The sequence below is a fragment of the Geosmithia morbida genome, assembly GCF_012550715.1.
Source record: "Geosmithia morbida isolate 1262 chromosome Unknown scaffold_21, whole genome shotgun sequence".
NCBI lineage: Eukaryota > Fungi > Ascomycota > Sordariomycetes > Hypocreales > Bionectriaceae > Geosmithia > Geosmithia morbida.
The window spans coordinates 341,328-358,737 of NW_023336208.1; the positions used below are offsets into that span (position 1 = coordinate 341,328).

General features: G+C 54.8%; 6 protein-coding genes across 6 annotated transcripts; 2 read left to right on the top strand and 4 right to left on the bottom strand.

Annotated features, from left to right (window-relative positions):
- Nucleotides 1-236: 236 nt before the first annotated feature.
- Nucleotides 237-1,307, top strand: GMORB2_4585 (Glycosyl transferase family 8; the record flags this gene model as incomplete). The annotated part of the gene is made up of 2 exons (XM_035466559.1): nucleotides 237-256; nucleotides 518-1,307. The coding sequence occupies 2 exons, from the start codon at nucleotides 237-239 to the stop codon at nucleotides 1,305-1,307; spliced, it is 810 nt and encodes a 269-aa protein (XP_035318328.1).
- Nucleotides 1,308-1,488: 181 nt separating this feature from the next.
- GMORB2_4586 (uncharacterized protein) lies at nucleotides 1,489-4,072 on the bottom strand (the record flags this gene model as incomplete). Its single annotated transcript, XM_035466560.1, has 4 exons — nucleotides 1,489-2,745; nucleotides 2,893-3,606; nucleotides 3,669-3,693; nucleotides 3,753-4,072. The coding sequence occupies 4 exons, from the start codon at nucleotides 4,070-4,072 to the stop codon at nucleotides 1,489-1,491; spliced, it is 2,316 nt and encodes a 771-aa protein (XP_035318329.1).
- A 1,818-nt stretch (nucleotides 4,073-5,890) lies between these two features.
- Nucleotides 5,891-6,912, bottom strand: GMORB2_4587 (Glycosyl hydrolases family 16; the record flags this gene model as incomplete). The annotated part of the gene is made up of 2 exons (XM_035466561.1): nucleotides 5,891-6,542; nucleotides 6,611-6,912. The coding sequence occupies 2 exons, from the start codon at nucleotides 6,910-6,912 to the stop codon at nucleotides 5,891-5,893; spliced, it is 954 nt and encodes a 317-aa protein (XP_035318330.1).
- Nucleotides 6,913-8,431: 1,519 nt separating this feature from the next.
- GMORB2_4588 (glutaminase) lies at nucleotides 8,432-9,808 on the top strand (the record flags this gene model as incomplete). Its single annotated transcript, XM_035466562.1, has 1 exon — nucleotides 8,432-9,808. The coding sequence occupies one exon, from the start codon at nucleotides 8,432-8,434 to the stop codon at nucleotides 9,806-9,808; it is 1,377 nt and encodes a 458-aa protein (XP_035318331.1).
- Nucleotides 9,809-10,298: 490 nt separating this feature from the next.
- Nucleotides 10,299-11,800, bottom strand: GMORB2_4589 (Sugar (and other) transporter; the record flags this gene model as incomplete). Its single annotated transcript, XM_035466563.1, has 2 exons — nucleotides 10,299-10,535; nucleotides 10,670-11,800. The coding sequence occupies 2 exons, from the start codon at nucleotides 11,798-11,800 to the stop codon at nucleotides 10,299-10,301; spliced, it is 1,368 nt and encodes a 455-aa protein (XP_035318332.1).
- Nucleotides 11,801-13,773: 1,973 nt separating this feature from the next.
- Nucleotides 13,774-15,346, bottom strand: GMORB2_4590 (glucan endo-1,6-beta-glucosidase; the record flags this gene model as incomplete). Its single annotated transcript, XM_035466564.1, has 4 exons — nucleotides 13,774-13,838; nucleotides 13,990-14,410; nucleotides 14,549-14,792; nucleotides 14,916-15,346. 4 exons carry the CDS (start codon nucleotides 15,344-15,346, stop codon nucleotides 13,774-13,776), a joined length of 1,161 nt encoding a protein of 386 aa, XP_035318333.1.
- Between the last annotated feature and the right edge of the window lie 2,064 nt (nucleotides 15,347-17,410).

The following is a 17,410-nucleotide window of genomic DNA, read 5'->3' on the forward strand; positions in this document are numbered from 1 at the left end:
CAGAATCGCCCTTGCGCTGCTCAACCCAACCTCCCCCCCCCTCCCCCTCCCCTAAATTCCATATCTGGTTTTCTCGGGAACTTGAACTTGTCACTTAAGAGAATGCGGAGTCCTGTAGTTGTCTTGCCTAGTTAGAGCAGCTATCAAAAGATCACGATATCGCCCTTGTCTGCCACTATTGGTTGCGTCTTCCCTTCTATTTCCGTTTCCCGCCCTGGTATTGTCATTACATCACAATGGCTGGCCATAGCACAGCGTATTGCACGGTATGAGATGAAGTCTTGATCCCATCCATGTTTTGGTTCCCCTTCTCGCTCTTGGTTTCTGCTTCTTCCTCTTCTTCTTCTTCTTTTCCGTTTCGTTAACTATGTCTAACAATCCCACAGCTTCTCACAAATGATTCATATCTTCTAGGTGATGACTGATAGATAATACCAAAGCTCGAGCATGGCGCCAGTGCTAACATATATATATATATATATATAAAAGCTGCGCTTGTTGTTGCCCAGTGTCTCAGGAATTCGGGAACCACCGTTCCGTTGTGTGTTCTTGTGATCCCGGCTGTTTCCGAAGGGTCAAAGAGGAGACTCGAGTGCCTGTTTGACCATGTCATCCCCGTTCCGCCCATCACTGGCATATCGGCGGCGAATCTCGAACTTATCGGACGTCCCGATCTTCACACGACCCTCACCAAGCTCAACCTTTGGACTCTCGACCAGTACGAGCGTGTACTGTACCTCGACGCCGACACGCTGGTCCTGTCTAATCTAGACCATCTCTTCTCCCTGCCAGACCACATCGGATTCGCCGCGTCACCAGATGTCGGCTTCCCGGACTGCTTCAACAGCGGCGTGATGCTCCTGAAACCGAACAAGACGACCTACATGGAGCTGAGCAGGCTAGCTGGGGAGGTGGAGTCGTTTGACGGAGGGGACCAGGGACTCCTGAACATTCACTTCGGCGACGGGACTCTCGGCCACCCGGTGAAGCGACTGCTGTCTAACCAGGAGAGCCCTGATCCCGCAGCGCGCGCGTGGTTTCGGCTCAGCTTCACCTACAACATGCAGATGCACAAGGTTTATCGGCTCTATGTCTCTGCTGTTCTTCGCTATCGATCTCAGCACAAAGTCATTCACTTCCTCGGCAAGGACAAGCCTTGGAATTTCCCTGACGGCAAGGTCGAAGCTCCCGAGGATACCTCGGCGTACTTTGAGTTCTACTGCGACATGGTGAGCAGGTGGTGGCATGTTCGCCGCCAGGTGGAAAGCAATGATTCGAAGGCGGGCGGCAGACAGATCCAGGCATAAGTCTCCATGCATGTACCTGTTGTCATGCCAAGAAGAGCGGACAGATTTTCGATATATGTGCGATGAAACTTGGGGCAAGCGAGCTGGACTTCATAATCTGCAAATGTTCTTGCTTGTACACTGATGACGGGATCCTCATGGAACTTTCCCCTTCCTTGACGGAATCGGGGCCAGTGACTACTTATGTACCGCCTTCGGGATCCTTCTGTTCCACTTCGTAACCATTCCCCAACGGGTCCTGGCTCCCAGGAACCCCTGCCTCAACCAGAGTGGCGTCGCCTTCGTCGATAGAGGTACTGCTTCGTTGCAGAAGATCCGTGATAGTAGGTTGCTCCTTCTTCCTTTCGAACCTGGCAACCTCCATGGCTTCAAAGGCCTTCTCGAGTTCATAATTCTTTGCTGATATGAACCTACCATTCTTTCCTCTCAGACTATATGGCTTGCCAGTTGGCTCCGTATTTGGCGTCCTGTTGGTAGCTCTGGCACGGGTGGTGGGTGTTCCATCTGCCGGTGTCGGTGCAGATGATCGTGAACCCTTGGGGAGGGAGACTGGACCCAGATAATTGCAGGATTTGGAACGGCTCCTAGTCTCTGGCTTGGCGGTGTTTTCCGAGGAAAGCTCGGTTGTTGTTTCCAGATAATCTGCCTTCACGTATCTCAGGTCACGACGCTCTTCCGTAACGGTTCGTGTCGCTTCAAAAGACGGCAAAAGATTCCCGGATTTCTTATCCTTTGAGCTGAGCCTCGAACGCATTGCAAGTGGGCTGTCATCTAACGGGCTTGGCATCTGAGAGCTGTCGATCCCAGGGCGTACGGGGGTCACCAGGACCTTGATGTCGGTAAACCCCTTCCCCTTCTCGCTTCCAATAGAGCCACCTTCAAGCGTGAGATCCTGGTCGTCATCAAAGCCGTCATCATCCTCCGAGTCGTCAAAATCGAGAGTTGTCTCCCAGATCTGGCTTTCCTCTCGGGGCTCTCCGCCCGTAGTGCCTTGGGTCACCTCACTTCTGGCCCTGGTCTCTATGCCCAGTTTCTCGTATAGAGGCTCCAGTCTCTTACTTACCAGGTGGTCTATCTGGAGAGCCAGAGCTTCGCGCTCGGAGACGCAGATTTGTTCGACAAGCAGGCTGAGAAGCATGGGGGTGATGGCGACTTCCTCGTCACTGCTCATGGAGACATTTGGCTGGGTGCTCAGGATACTCTCCACCATGGGCGTAACCTTCCTTGAACTAGCAACGGCTCTCTGCTGGTGAAGGGCTGCCGCGGCAGCCTCTGCCTCGCCCGGAGCGGAAAATGTGCGCTTCCAAGCGGTGATGTATGAGGCCATGAGGGGTTTGAAGACTCTCATAGCCCAAGTGTGTGCATTTTCCAGGATGATGCGGAAGTTGATGCTGTCAGTCAACTTGGTCATATCTCCTTCCCAGATGGCTCGCATAAACTAAAGTCAGGCGTCTCAGTATAGTCCATGTCTCAGTAGTACTGATATGCTGGATACGGAGTTCAGTCGGATCTCTCCGCACTTGGTCGGCTTTCTCGACAAACACAAAGAACGATATCTTGTCAAACGAGAGGGAACAGGACGTACGTAGGCTCTCCTGCGGTACCGCCACTTTGCATCCTCCTCTTCTGATTCACGGCCGGGCGCGCGGACATGCGTCCCAAAGTAGGCGACCCATACCTTGACATTTGGTCCGATGGTTGTGACGACTGGGATGGGCGGGATGTGGGCTTCTTCCGGTAGCGGAATTGCGTATCTAGCCGCAATCTGATTGAGGCAAAGCGCGCATGCGCTGCCGTTGCATGCCTGGCTTTCAACATTTTCTCTGACCTGTCTGTCCTTCTTGTGCTCGATAAGAAGCCAGGGGTATGAGTTCAGGAAGGCGTCCTTGGGCTCACGTTCATTCTTGTTGTTGTTGTTCTTCTTCTGCGCCTTGCCTCGAGTCGCTGTCTGTTCCCTCATTGGGCTGAACTGTAGGCCGGTGCCGTTCTTGCCCAGGGCCTGGAGGCAGTCCCATGAGAAGAGTTCGGACATTGTGTTATCCGAGGTTTCATTCCACTTCCGGGCCTTGGAGTCCTTGATCCTTGGGACTTTCGTGTCGTTCTTTAGATGGTAAATGGGTAGGTAAAAGGCGTAGTCGGGCCTGGGGCACTTCTGCGGTCGAAAGCCGTCAAACTGCTCTGGGATCTTCTCCATGCGCTTGAAGTGGAACATGTTCCAGTCCTGGTTGGAAGAACTGAGTGGAATATTACTACTTGGCCCGGTACCTGTCCACGAATACGTACACGAGTCGTAGTTTAGCTGTCACTTACGTTGTAAAGGCATCGTAATAATAAGTGCAACGAGAAATTCTGTTTGCTCACGTCAGGTCCGGGAGTTTCAACGGTTCTGTTCATATGCAGATAGGCATCGACGTTGGCTTATGCGCAGATCATGATGCAACGTACCGTCGAGGGTCATCCTTCTTTACAGAGATGTTATCGGAGAGCGGGTTGAAAAATTTAGTCTTGAAGAAATCCTGCCATCTGGTCTCGTTGTAATGGCCCTCGACCAATAAATCGGCTTCTTCCACGGCGTCTCGGGCTGCAGCATAGGCGGGATCCCCATCCACGACTTTGGGCAACGTAATCGCAAGATGGAAATCAAGCAGGGACGTCCGGAGAACCTCGACGTGCGATGGAAACGGGGTCCCATCAGGATTCTCGTTGCGGACTACCTCGTCATAGAAGAAGCCCATCCGTCCAATTGTATGCCTCTTGTAAGACATGGTGATATTGGGCTGGCAATCGTCAGTATGTAGGTTATAGACTTGTAAACTAAAGCTGGGTGTGGTGAACCAGACGTTTTGACATATACCTTCCAATATCCCGTCAAAGGCATACCGGTCGATATTTATGTGCTCTAAGCGAACTCTCCAGCCACTCCCGAGGCAGTCCTAGATGAGTCCTAGATGAGTCGTGCCGCTTGACCTTGTACGGGAACCTCGATCACATCATGGTGGCCAGCTTGTTGGTTCTATCGTTGCAGTATGCGCATRAGCGGGACCTAGATGAACCCACACTGGTTTGCAACCAACATGCATATATTATTCATGTCCCTAGTTTTAGCCACCCACCCTGCCTGCACAGGGCGGGATGGCTAGACGATAGCTAACTCCGAATATACTATTCTCGTTAAGATAAACCACGAGATTAGATAGGGACATGGCATAGGTACCCATAGTTGACCTTATATGGGAACCTCGATCACATCATGGTGGCCAGCTTGTTGGTTCTATCGTTGCAGTATGCGCATRAGCGGGACCTAGATGAACCCACACTGGTTTGCAACCAACATGCATATATTATTCATGTCCCTRGTTTTAGCCACCCACCCTGCCTGCACAGGGCGGGATGGCCAGACGATAGCTAACTCCGAATATACTATTCTCGTCAAGATAAACCACGAGATTGGATAGGGACATGGCACAGGTACCCATACAGCACTCCTCTATCCATACAGGAACAGCGGCTGGATCTAGCATCATATAAGCGCCTGTCCCATAGATGCGTCCTCATTCATAGAGGACACCACGGATACATAGGATGTACACACACCCGTTGCCCCCCATTAATCGATCTACCATGACATGGCCCTCCTTGCTTCTTCTGTTTGATGATAGAAGGCGTCTTGCCGCAGATATGAGGGCCAGCAGCATGGGCATCATTCCTCGCCGAACAGGTCGGTTGCATAAGCGCTGCGTCACCAAACCTCGAGAATTGCCCTGCCACACTGTCGGTGCATCAGGGGGTCTACTATTTTCGCCCATGGCTTGGCGTCATCCCATGATCACTTGTGCGGGAGGAAGGGCTCGTCGGGGTGCTGTCCGTTCTCCGTCCATATAATATTGGGTAGTGGGCAACCAGCCGATAGATTGACGTCCTCTTTTGTTCCGTATATCCTACCTCGCACACCATACTTGTGATCTTCTGCCCGTTTCACGTTGCCCTACACGTACGGAGCGGCTTGGGTGAAGCTTATCGTCAAAGACGTTGGCCATGTCGAGATATACCGCCGAAGTTGTTGGTCTTCTTCTTACCGACAACCAACAGATGGGGATACAGTATCCGCGCCCCTTTTTCTCTTCCTCCAATGGAACGCTTACCCACTCACACAGGACACAGCACTGCGAGTCACTACGTGCAAGTAGGTGCAATCCTTTATATGGCCTCTATATGACATGTACTGGCCCGATGAGCAGAACTAAAAGGGTCACGATCAGCGTCGTAGTAGGGATTGGAGGTGAGCGTGACCGAGCACAGCCATGAGATAGATAGATAGAGTAGAGGAGCTAGGAAATAAGGCCAGTGCCACTGCGCGTCACGTTATCATGCAGGGGCTCTCTTCGGCCACCTGGGTTGGGTGGTTGCATGCATGCAGGTGCTTTTGGTAACCCCGAGATGCGCACGACGGGTCCGCCGTGCGCTAGCACGGCTCCGGTTCTGTCTTGCGTTGGGGGGGGCCATCTTTCATCTTCTCCAATGAACGTTATCAAATTCCATGCTTCCATCTCCGCACCAGTCACGAACAGTATCTGCCTTGCCATCTAGTACCCACTCCCCTCTGGCGTGGCAGGGTTATTCCAGGCATGGTCAAAACCAGGCCAGCCACCCAGCTCCGGCACATCCGACGCGTAGAGGGAGTATACGACCATATCGTAGTACCCGTCAGCCGGCCTCACGCCGTTGCAGACGTTGCCTCCCATGGCGATGTTGAGGAGGACGGTCATGTCCCTCATGGGCCGCGTACCGGCAGGGATGTGGCCCTTCATGACGGGCCGACTGTCGATGTACCACACGAGGCGGCCCTGTCCAGGCTGACCACCTGGCTGGTCCCAGACGAAGTCGTACCTCACCGGTCGGCTGGGCATGTCGTGGATCTTGGTGCCCAAGACGCGGTGCTTCTGCGGCTCATGGTGCTGGCCCCAGTGCAGGCACGAGTGGTTCTCGCAGTCGCCGTTCCACGTCTCGGCTATGTCGATCTCGCCATCGACAGGCCAGTTGAACGGCTCCTGAGGCAGCAGCCAGAAGGCAGGCCAGATACCCGGGGCGCAGGGGGACTGGATGACGGCCGTCAGGGAACCTCTGTCCCGGGCCAGGGTCTGGCGGCTGACGAGCCGGGCAGACGTGTGCTTCCTCTCCGGGTTGGGCTCCTGGCTGCTAGCCAGCGCACGCAGGATAAGAAGGCCGTCGGATGTGCTGCGTGGCGTCAGAGTCAATCAAAGAGGACCGCGTAGTCGGCTGGCAGTGAGGGACCTGATGCTCACTAGAAGACATTCTGGGGGAGCGCGGTGTAATGCTGTAGCTCCTGGTTACCCCATCCATCGGGGCCGTTCCCCATCTTCGCGTCCCACTCCTGCGTCACGGAGATATCGGGCTGGAAGCGTGGTCTCCAGTAGGCGGAGGTGCCTTGGGCAGGCGGGGGAGGGGCGGACGGATATCCGGAATGCTGCTGCTGCTGCTGCTGCTGCTGCCGCTGCTGCTGCCCCGACAGACCAGCCTGTACCTCTGTCCTTATGTTGTTGAACTCACCCTTGAGCTTATTGACATGGTCCTTCCAGGACGGCATTTTGAAGGCTGCCTCCACGTGAGGTTGAGAATCTACAATCTTGATGAGTCGTACGACGACGGCTGATGGTGCCAGGTGGATCATTGGGTGAACTCTCCTGCGGCTTCATATGCATCGGGTGAAGCGAGGTGGGTCCGCGTCACCGGTCGATTTGGGTGTAGTTCGTACTCTCCGTCCTGCTCCACTGATGAACCTCTATACATCGCACGTGTGATACGGATACTGGTAAGTCTGTAGTTGAAGTCTTACGATATGGTTGTCGTCCAGAGAAAAGATGAAGAAGCCACCTAACAGGGTACACGAACTACATCTTGTAGCGGTCATCTCGGTGCCTCTGAGTGAAAGTCACGTGGCTCCAGGCAATGAGGCTTTTCCAGGAGCACAGCTAGGACGTACGATTACATAGCAGGTCCTCTCATCTTGAGCCAATATGTAAAACCTCATCTACAATCGACACAATCTTGAACAGTTTCGGCCAAGTTCTGCCCCACTTCATAGCATACCCTGGACCTCGCCTTTTGTGCTTCCCGTGGTGGCAACGCACGATGACCCGTAGGCGCTGATACAGTGGTCTCTGCCGTTGCATACGTACTGGATCGATAGGTAGGTGTCTGATCGCTTCCTCTTCAAAAGGAAAGGAGCATCTATGAGGCTATTTACAGCTGTGCATGTGGCGAGCAATCCTTGGCGGCTTAGTCATGCAATCTGGATGCCACTTTTTTTTTCTCTCCTCTCTTTCGGATCATCGCCGACTCTCACCGGCAAAAGAACCGAAGACGGTCCCACTGAGCCAAAGGGATCCGAATCAAGTAACACTATGTAATGATACTACACTAACGGGATCTAGCGCTATGGCATATTATTTTTCAACAGCCGCACATTCGTCAAGCCCTGACGGTGTCGGTGGGCTCAGAGGATCATTGGCCCCGTATCTGAAAAAGGACATGCCGTCTAGAGGGTGATGAGACCAAACGATCAAGGCACAACGTTCCTACTGTTATTCAAGTACTGTTCCTGCGTTCAACACCATCTTTTTTTCCGTTTATATGCAGGTTGAGGATACAGACAGCGTCACATTGGATTATCAATCTTATCAATCCTGTCCCCACTCCAGCGTCTGCAGAAACGATTATTGTCTGCCACACGCTTCGGCTAGCGCGCCGTCCAGATCAGACTCAGGGCTAACTAGTAATTAGCACGTCTCCGTTGGAATTTTTCTCTTCTTCTAGAAAGAGACGTGTAGGAGAGCTGGGAACGAAAAAGAAAGAAAGAAAGAAAAAACAGACGGGATTCCCATCATCATCTTCAGCGTGTCAGGTCTCCATCTGTGTCTACAGAGTTGAATACGGGAAGTCGTGACCTGCTGAACTTCAGAGTAGCTAGCTAGGGCCGGAAAGCCCGGTTAGAAGAGCACAGCAGTTGAAACGAAAAAAAAAAAAAAAAAAAAGAAAAGATACCGAGGGAAAAAATACACATCCGCGCACTCACGCACGCAACGCACGCACGCACGCACACGAGGATGAAGTCGCCCATAACTGAGCACCTCGAGAGAGTCCTGGAACTGACCCGACCGGTCGAATCCGGCCATGTAGCCGACTACATCGACGTGCTCGCGCAGGCCGACGACACCAAGATGGCCGTAGCCCTGGCCACGGTGGACGGGTTCGTGTACTCGGCAGGGGACGACAAGGTCGAGTTCTCGATGCAGTCCATCTCCAAGGCGTTCGTGTATGCCATGGCCATCGAGGACGTCGGCATGGCGTGCGTGCTGGAGAAGGTGGGGGTCGAGCCGTCGGGGGACGCCTTCAACCAGCTGTCGCTGCAGCGCAACACCAACCGTCCGATGAACCCGATGATCAACGCCGGGGCTCTGGCGTCGCACTCCTTGGTGTGCGGGACCGAGGCCACCGAGCAGCAGAGGGAGGAGCGCATCATCGCCACGCTGTCCGACCTGGCCGGCCGGCGGCTGAGCGTCGACGAGGCCGTCTTCCACGCCGAGCTCAAGGACGCCGACCGCAACATGGGACTGGCCTACATGCTCAAGGCGGCCGGCATCATCACCGGCGACCCGCGCGCCATCGTCCGCGGCTACATACGCCAGTGCTCCGTCAACGTCAACGTGCACGACCTGGCCATCATGGCCGCCACCCTCAGCAACGCCGGCATCAACCCCGTCACCGGCAAGCGCGTCATGCCGCAGGAGACGGTGCGCCAGGTCCTCTCCGTCATGACCACCTGCGGCATGTACGACGCCGCCGGCGACTGGGTATCGCGCGTCGGCATCCCGGCCAAGAGCGGCGTCGCCGGCGGCATCATAGGCGCCCTGCCCGGTCAGATGGGCCTCGCCGTCTTCTCCCCCAAGCTCGACGGGCGCGGTAACAGCGTCAGGGGCGTGCTGATGTGCGAGAAGCTCTCGTCCGACATGGGCCTGCACATGATGGACATCCGCCACGTCGCCAGGGCCACGGTGCACACCCGTACCGTCACCATCGCCGGCGGCGCCCACGCGTGCGAGCAGAAGGTCCCCATCTTCGGCCTGCGCGGTGCCGTCCGGTTCGCCGGTGCCGAGCGCCTCACCCGCACCGTCCTGCGCGAACTCTCGCCCGCCGACAAGGACGACCCCGGTTCCGGCCGCTATGCCGGCGCCTGTGCCGTCGTCTTCTCCTTCACGGAGACCTACTCTCTACACAGTGTTGCCCAGAGGGTGATCCAGGAGACCATCCGTCACCTTTTCGCACTGAGCAGAAACGTCGTCCTCATAGACCCAAATCACCTGCTGACGCTCGAGGAGGACCTGCGGGACAGGCCCATCACCGTCGTCAACGATGATGAGGAAGCCAGCCTGCACATCGGCGGCACTGGCTGCCACCCCGTATCGTACGGGGAAGGGCTATGAGAGCTGTGTGTGGGTATTGCATCTCGTGGCTGGCACCATCGATCATAGACTGGCGAATCATGGACGGTCTGCTTGTATTCTCTCTTGTCCTCCTTTCATTCCTGCTGCTCATACGTTCATTCTCGTCTACTGTATATACCTTTGCATGCTCATGAATCCCGATTATAGGCTTTCCCGGCCCGTTGACGTGGCACTATACATACACAATCCCAGATGCATGGTTGCGGGACGTCGAGATAACATTATCCCGTGCTGTGGCCCTATCCTGCTATTACCCATAAGCCATGTATCTAATCTATATAAGCGTGTAAACCAAGTCTATATCTCAACTCTACTCTGCCAGGAGTCCCAAGTCCGAAGTCCGATCGATGCTTTTCTCTCTCTCCCTCCCTACAGCATTACCCAGATTCGTATACCGTGCGTGGTTCACGTGATCACGTTAAAAATGTCGCTCTTACCGTCTGATGTTGGAAATGACCGTTGTGCGGTTTCATGCCTCGAGAGGAGTCACGGTGCAGTCAGTGTGCGACCTCTTCTCCGACTCGGCCGATCGTGCCGTATTGTATGCGTCCTCGATCTCTTCCAACGAAGCGCCCCTCGTCTCGACCATGAAGAAGGCGATGCCAACGGTGGCGATCAGAGCCATGCCGCCAAAGAGGAAATACGCCGCACTCGTGGATGCCGAGAGAAGAACAGGCGTGATGAGGGCAACGACGTAGTTTGCCACCTGTGGAGAGAGTGTATGTCAGCAACGAGGCGGGTATACCACGCAAGATCCCTCTGTGTATTGCACGATGCTCGGGCAGTGATGTAGACACTGGGCCCCCGGATCGGTGCGGGTAGGGGGGGGGGGGGGCATACCCAGTTCGCACTCTGTGCGAGCGAAGAAGCGCTCGACCTCGTCTTCCGCGGCAGGCTCTCGACCAGGTAGATGCGGAATGACAGTGCCCAGGTAGCGCTGTAGATGAATGCGAAGAGGTAGATGCACACGATGACGACCCACCGCCCGACTCCGTTGTCAGGATGGACTCGGTTGCCGGCGTAGAGGCCGCCCATCAGCGCCATGACGGTGGTGATGGAGACGCCTCCGACGAGCGACGACGTCCGCCGGCCCCACCGGTCCGCCATGAAGGTGGCTACGAAAGTGGCGACGAAGATGACGATGGCCGACACACCCGAGGCGAGGAACGAGGCTTCGGAAGATTTCAAGCCGGCCCGTCGGAAGAGGATGGGCGCGTAGTAGAGGACGCCGTCGATACCGGCGAGCTGCTGCATGGCCAGGATGAAGCAGCCGAAGAGGGTCCGGGAGCGGTACGGCTTGGAGAAGGCCTCCTTGAAGTCGCCAAGCATGTGTACCAGGCTCTCCAGGAAGGACTCGCTGAGCTCCTGCTCCAGATGCAGGTCCTCGGGCTCCCGTTCGAGAAGGTCATCCTGCTCCTGCCGGTCGAATCCCAGCCTCTGGACGGTGTGCCGTGCCCGGTCCTTGTCGCCCTTGGCGAGCAGCCACCGCGGCGATGGCGGGACGATGAGCACCAGAGCGCCCAGGGAAAAGGCGAGGCCGGAGGCCATGGCCAGAGGAATGCGCCAGGAGGCCGACGAGTGCTCGATGGTGGCGGTGCCGTAGCACACAAAGTACCCGATCACGATGGCCGACACGATCGTGAACTGGGGAAGCGAGGTCAGGACACCCCGCAGCCGGGACGGCGAGATCTCCGAGACCTGCACGTAGACTCCGCTGAGGAACAGGCCGTTGCCGGCCCCCTTGATCAGCCGTCCGAGGATGAAGACGCCGATCGACGGGCTCCCGCATTCTATGGCTGCTCCCACGCCGTCGATGAAGGCGCCTATGGAGATCATCTTGATGCGGCCGTACTTGTCAGCGAGGATACCGGCTACGCAGGCCGAGATGGCGCCCGTTATGAGAGACGACGACACCACCACACCGTGGATGGTATCCGAGAAGTCGCCCATCTGCGACTTGAAGGCTGCCATGGTCGTGATGGGGCCGATGCAGCCTGTGTCAAACCTGCGGTGCGCCTCATATGTGAGCGCTTGAGATGACGCGGGAAAGTACAGCCGCCTGGAGGGCGGAGGGGGGGGGGGGGGGGGGGGGGGGGGGGAAGTGTCATAAAACAAAAGCAGTCTTCTTGCTCTTCTCTCTCTCTCTCTCTTCTTTCTCTCTTGTTTTTTGTTTCTCTTTCTTTCTCTTTTCTATGCTATCACGGGAAATAGAATGGATGAGGTCTCTAGAGTGAAGGGCATGCGATGCGAGACCGTTCGGAGAGGGGAGGGAAGCCCGTCTACGATCCCGTATTCTTAAGCTCGACTCGAGTCACGGAATCGAAGCGTCGGTCTGGCGACATGGAGTGGACACTCTAAGAATTCTGTAGCATCACAGAGTTGGGTAGGAAAAGTGGGAATGAGAGCGGCGGCCACCATGCGCCGGGCCCTTATCGTGCCCCGCAATAGCAAAGAATCTGTATGAGCACATGTAGATGCAAGCACAAGTGTTGATAGTTGGTTGGCTGATCCCTTCAGACCGTAAGATTCCCGTGAGGCTACAGTCAAGATTGAGTGACAAGCTTTTGCGGGAGCTTTTGCGGGAGCTTTTGCGGGACGTTGGTGCTGATAAGTTGTCGCATCCATCGGCTACCGATATCGCTTGATGCTACCGGGATCGATAAGCTGTCCATGTTCCTGGTGAATGCCTAGACATGTAGATGTATATACACTGCTCTGAACTGCCGGATGTCAGATCCTTCCTCGAGGTGCAGTCGGGTATTTATTACTATCGAATTACAGGTACCATCACTGTCAATTGATGGAGAGGTCTTCCGCCCTCTCTGTCGGTTGGACTGCTTACCCAGTATGTCTAAGAGGAAGGCCTTGCCGCCTATCTGACTATTATGACAGCAATCTGTGCAATGCATCCGTACCAATTATACATCAGTATGCGTGTGCGTGACGATAAAATTTTCCCATGTGATATATCTACAGTCCCTTCGGAGGCTCAAGTCCCTCCTGTCACCTTTGAGATGCGGGCGCATGCCGATACGCCGCAGATGCGACGCGACTTGCATAGCCAATTCCTGAAACCGCTGCCGGGATCTGAGTCATAATAATCATGATGGTAGTCATAATAGCAATGAGAATCATACCACAGAGGTCAGTGCGTGGACTGGCACGCTGGACAGGCGAAGCAGAGCCCACAGGGATGATAAGATGAGGCATCTATCTAGCGGAACAAGAAGTGGTCATCATTGCCATCACCACTCTTGCTGTAGCTTTCCGTAGAGTACAGCTATAGAGGCTTTCACGAATTCATCGCCAAGTCACCACAGGTTCGTCGTTGCGTCCGTCAGCATTGCGACGACAATGGCAACGTTCGGTGAAGGACAGGTTCTCAAGGTATCAAAACGACGTATCAGCTATCAATGCACGCACATGCGGGAGTCCAATTGACATGTATAATTGAGCTGAGGTCAAGGGCACAATGGCTCCCCCCAACAGCTCACTTTCGTGAACAGCGGAGCCTCTCTCACGGCTGACTATGTCCACGGATGGCTACCCGTGCCTACGCAGACTGGTTCCCGATATAAGGTGTATCGATATACCACAGCCCGTGATCGTTACACAGCCACCTCGGCGCTTGTTCATACCGGATGCAGGAGATGGATATTGATAAGTATATAATCGCAAGTATCAAGTATCAAGTATCATTACAGTGTCGACCGGTTCAGCTCATCTCCATCAGGTGTGTCATCTTCCAACACTGTGCCTATGCTCTGGACAGACATGTACATGTACGGAACAATGCAGAATACACAGCACGTGGGATTCTTACTAGGAGACTGAAAGGGGGGGGGGACAAAGAAAACTAACGAAAGGGTCGCAAGATATTTAATATAGATAAAAATGCAGATTGCCAAACATAAATTTACACGGTCGGAGGTGTGATTCTCGACTCAGCAGACGCTCGAGTTGATGACGCTGTCCAGGTCCTTTGAGATGATGCCGGCATCGAGGGCATCTGATGAGACATGTTAGCTTCTCTTTGTTTCCATCCCTGGTTTTTCTCTTCGCCTCTCTTCTCTCCTTCTTCTCTTTCTCTCTCTCTTCCTCTTCCTCTTCCTTCTTCTTCGAGGGACACGAGGAAACGTGGCGGCAGATATTGAACTCACCCTTGTAAGACCAGCGCGGGTCGTCGAGGCCAGCCTTCCAGGTCCAGAATACCCAGCCGAGGGCGGACCGCTCGTACGACTGGATCTGGGCGGCAAACCATCTGGAGTAGAAGTCGGCGTTGCTAGACGGGTCCCAGTCGTCGGAGCCCTCGACGTCGTCGGGCACGGACAGGCTCCACTCGCCGATGACGAGGGTGTCCTCGGCCACGCGGTCGTTGTCGCACGACTCGGACAGGTAGGCATCCTTGGAGACCGCGACGGACGAGTCCCACTTGAGGTAGCGGTGATCGTCGTAGGCCGTGTTGCTGGAGTCGCCGAGGTACTGGGAGGGGTTGCCGGAGCCCCAGAGGTCGCTCATCATCTGGACGTGGAGCTGGGAGCCGGAGCCGACGCCCTTGCTGCTTTCGGCATCGCGGATGGCCTGTTGGGTGTCCTGTCAGAGCCTCTGCTGTTATGCATCCCATCTCTGCTCTGCCGCCCCCTCTTTATCTATCCATCTGCTCTTCTTCCGGCGACTACACAAGTAGTCGGTGGTATGAGGGAGGGAGATGCGACCGACCTGGAGAGCATCGACGTAGTACTCGCTGCGGAGAGACTCGGGAGCATTTCCCTGAAGGGGCTCGTTGACGAGCTCGATCATGCCGACGTTGCGGAACTCATCGTTGCTGTGGACTTGCTCGGCCATCCAAGCGTGCCACTGGACAGCACGGCCGTAGTTGTAGTCGTTGTAGAAGTCGGCGCTAGGGTTATACTGGCCGGTGAAGGCGTTGTTGACCTGCTGAGCGCCGGGAGCACCGTGTAAGCTGTCTCGTTTAGAAGCAGTCAGCTCTCTGTCTCTGTCTCCGTCTCTCTCCGTGTTTCCTTGCTCATCCTCGTCTTCTCCCTTTCCCCCTCCCCTCTCATTATGTTGTGAGGAGTGAACCTACTCGAGGATGATGTAAAATCCCCGATCACTAGCCTTTCCGACAAACGTCTTGAGAATGTCGAAGCCACCCTTGGGAAAATGCTCGGACGAGTCGACAATGTCCTCGTAGATCCAGTAGCCCAGCGGGATACGGATGGTGTTGAGCCCCGCAGCCATCATCTCGTCGAGGTCATCCTCAGCCACCCAGTCCTGCCAGTGGGACTGGAAGGCCGAGTCGGCGGCATCCTGGCCCAGGCTGGAGACGCAGTCAAACTCGGATCTGGCGTCGCCGCAGCCCATGTTGGACCACTCACCGCTATCGATCCACGGCTCGAAGACGAACATGGAGCCCAGGTTGACGCCGCGGAGCTTACCCTCAGGCAGCCAGGCGCTCGAGAGGCCGGCCAAGAGGGCGGCTACGACAGCGGCCGCGAAGCTGAGCTTGGGTGCCATCGGGGAGGGGGTCGGAGACCGAGATGATGGACGATTATTCAGATGAGGAGAGGAGGAGGAGGAAGAATAAGAGGATGAGAGGGGCCTCAAGAGAGGGCAAGCGTAGAGATGACGATGACGACTGAGGGAGAGGTGGGAATATGCTTCATCGACGACCGTCGACGACTGATACCGTCGAGTTGCGGGACATCAGAAACTCTTATAAGCCAAGCTACCGAACCCTTCCCGGTCGCTGTCCATGATCTACCATCACAACCTATCCAACCACCTCAACCACCTCGGCCTAGTGAAGGATCTCAGGTTCCCAAAAAGGAAGGTCGGGTCACGAAGCAGTTAAGAGGGCCCAATCCTGATCGCAATTCTCGGCAAGTATGGAACCGTGGATGAGCTTTTGGCCCGCCGAGGGCCGATATACGAGGTGCGGCTTCTCATTAGATCGAACTTGCGGGCCTACTGTACGCCCATGCCATCGTGGGGGGGGGCTGAAATCCTCACCTCGAGAACCAGAGGCCAATCAGTCTACCCATGACAACACGGCGAGTAGTTTGTCTGGGGCAGATCTCGACTCAAAAGGGAACTGTGCAAGGCAAAGCTACTGCGCAAAGTTCAAACTACCGTTATATTACCTCGATAATACGAGGGGTGGGGGGGAAACACGGTGCCTGTCCTTGTTCCGCGCCGACAAGGCTTCAAACTTGGATTAGTGCGAAAGGATTGTCGAAGGAATGCATTGCCGATTATATATATAAGAAATAAAAAATAAAAAATAAAAAATAAAAACAGGAAAAACGAGTTTCTCAGCTAGGGCGGGCGGGCGGGCGGAGTGGAAGAATAAATGTTTACATATATACGTGCATAGAGGGATGGATGGGGAAAAATCCTCGTATTTCCCGAGGGCTGAGAAGGGGCCGCGTTTAGCGACCTGCAGATTGAAGATGCACATATACTTGCATGTGGCTCGTAGGATTCGAAGCGAGAGTCGAAACGTGAAGAGACGTGACGGCTCAAGACAGTTAACAGGGATGTCTCGTCTGCGCGGCCGCCCGCATGAGTCCACGACACTGGAGCAAGGGGTCGTGAAGGATCGACCCGACCTTTGTTAGCGCTGCAGGTGGGCATCACTAGTATGCTCGTAGCCGTACATGTGATATCGGACGGATAATACTACATCCTAGTATTATCATGATCAATCTCTGCAACTACATAGCCCTATACAGACAACGGATCTAGGCAGGACGGCACGTTTGATCAATGTCGGACCTTGGTCTGACACGTAGAATGACAACGTGGGCTGACTAGTACCAGAGACTGGACTGTACACACACACACACATACACACACGTATACTATTCTCAATCATATCAACTGTTGTACGTTGGGGACGAGTATCAATCCGATATACCGTGGCCCCGATCAAGATGGGGTACACCAACATCGATGACGGGACTGTCTCAACTTCAAGGTTCAATACTGTCGTGGAATAATCCGCATACGAGTGCAGGTAGACTGTGGAGCGCAGAGCTGGACGGAAATAACGTCGGCATCTCATAATCGATCCATCTCTACTCATACGATCGATGTATTATGGCGTTTCATGGACTGCTCCCGTGTACCTGCATCTAACCCCGTGCCCCCCACCCTCCGTACCTCGATGTTCCCAGCCAAGGAGGATCACCGGTTCAGGGGTCAGATCTTTCCAAGAAATACTAATCTGTACACCCCACAGCTTCCAAGGTCCAGATATCACATCCACATGTACTCGTCCGTAGCGCTACACCACCCACACTGGCCTCGACGTCCCTCCGGTGGCTGAATCCAAAGAGGAAGGCCCTCATCTTCCATACCTACAACATGTGGCTGGCCGACGTGCAAGTGAGCTGGATTGGTATATTGGTACAGAAAGACCTTTGGTCCATCGCCGGACTTGTCTCTGTCTTCCCCAAAGGTACTGTCGTTCGTACACCGACAAGGGTCGGTCGTAAATGCACGTACGAGCAATATTTGGTGGCGCCGATCGAATGATGAGCTGCACAAGGCAGTACGGTACGTGTTCCAGGTAGGGAG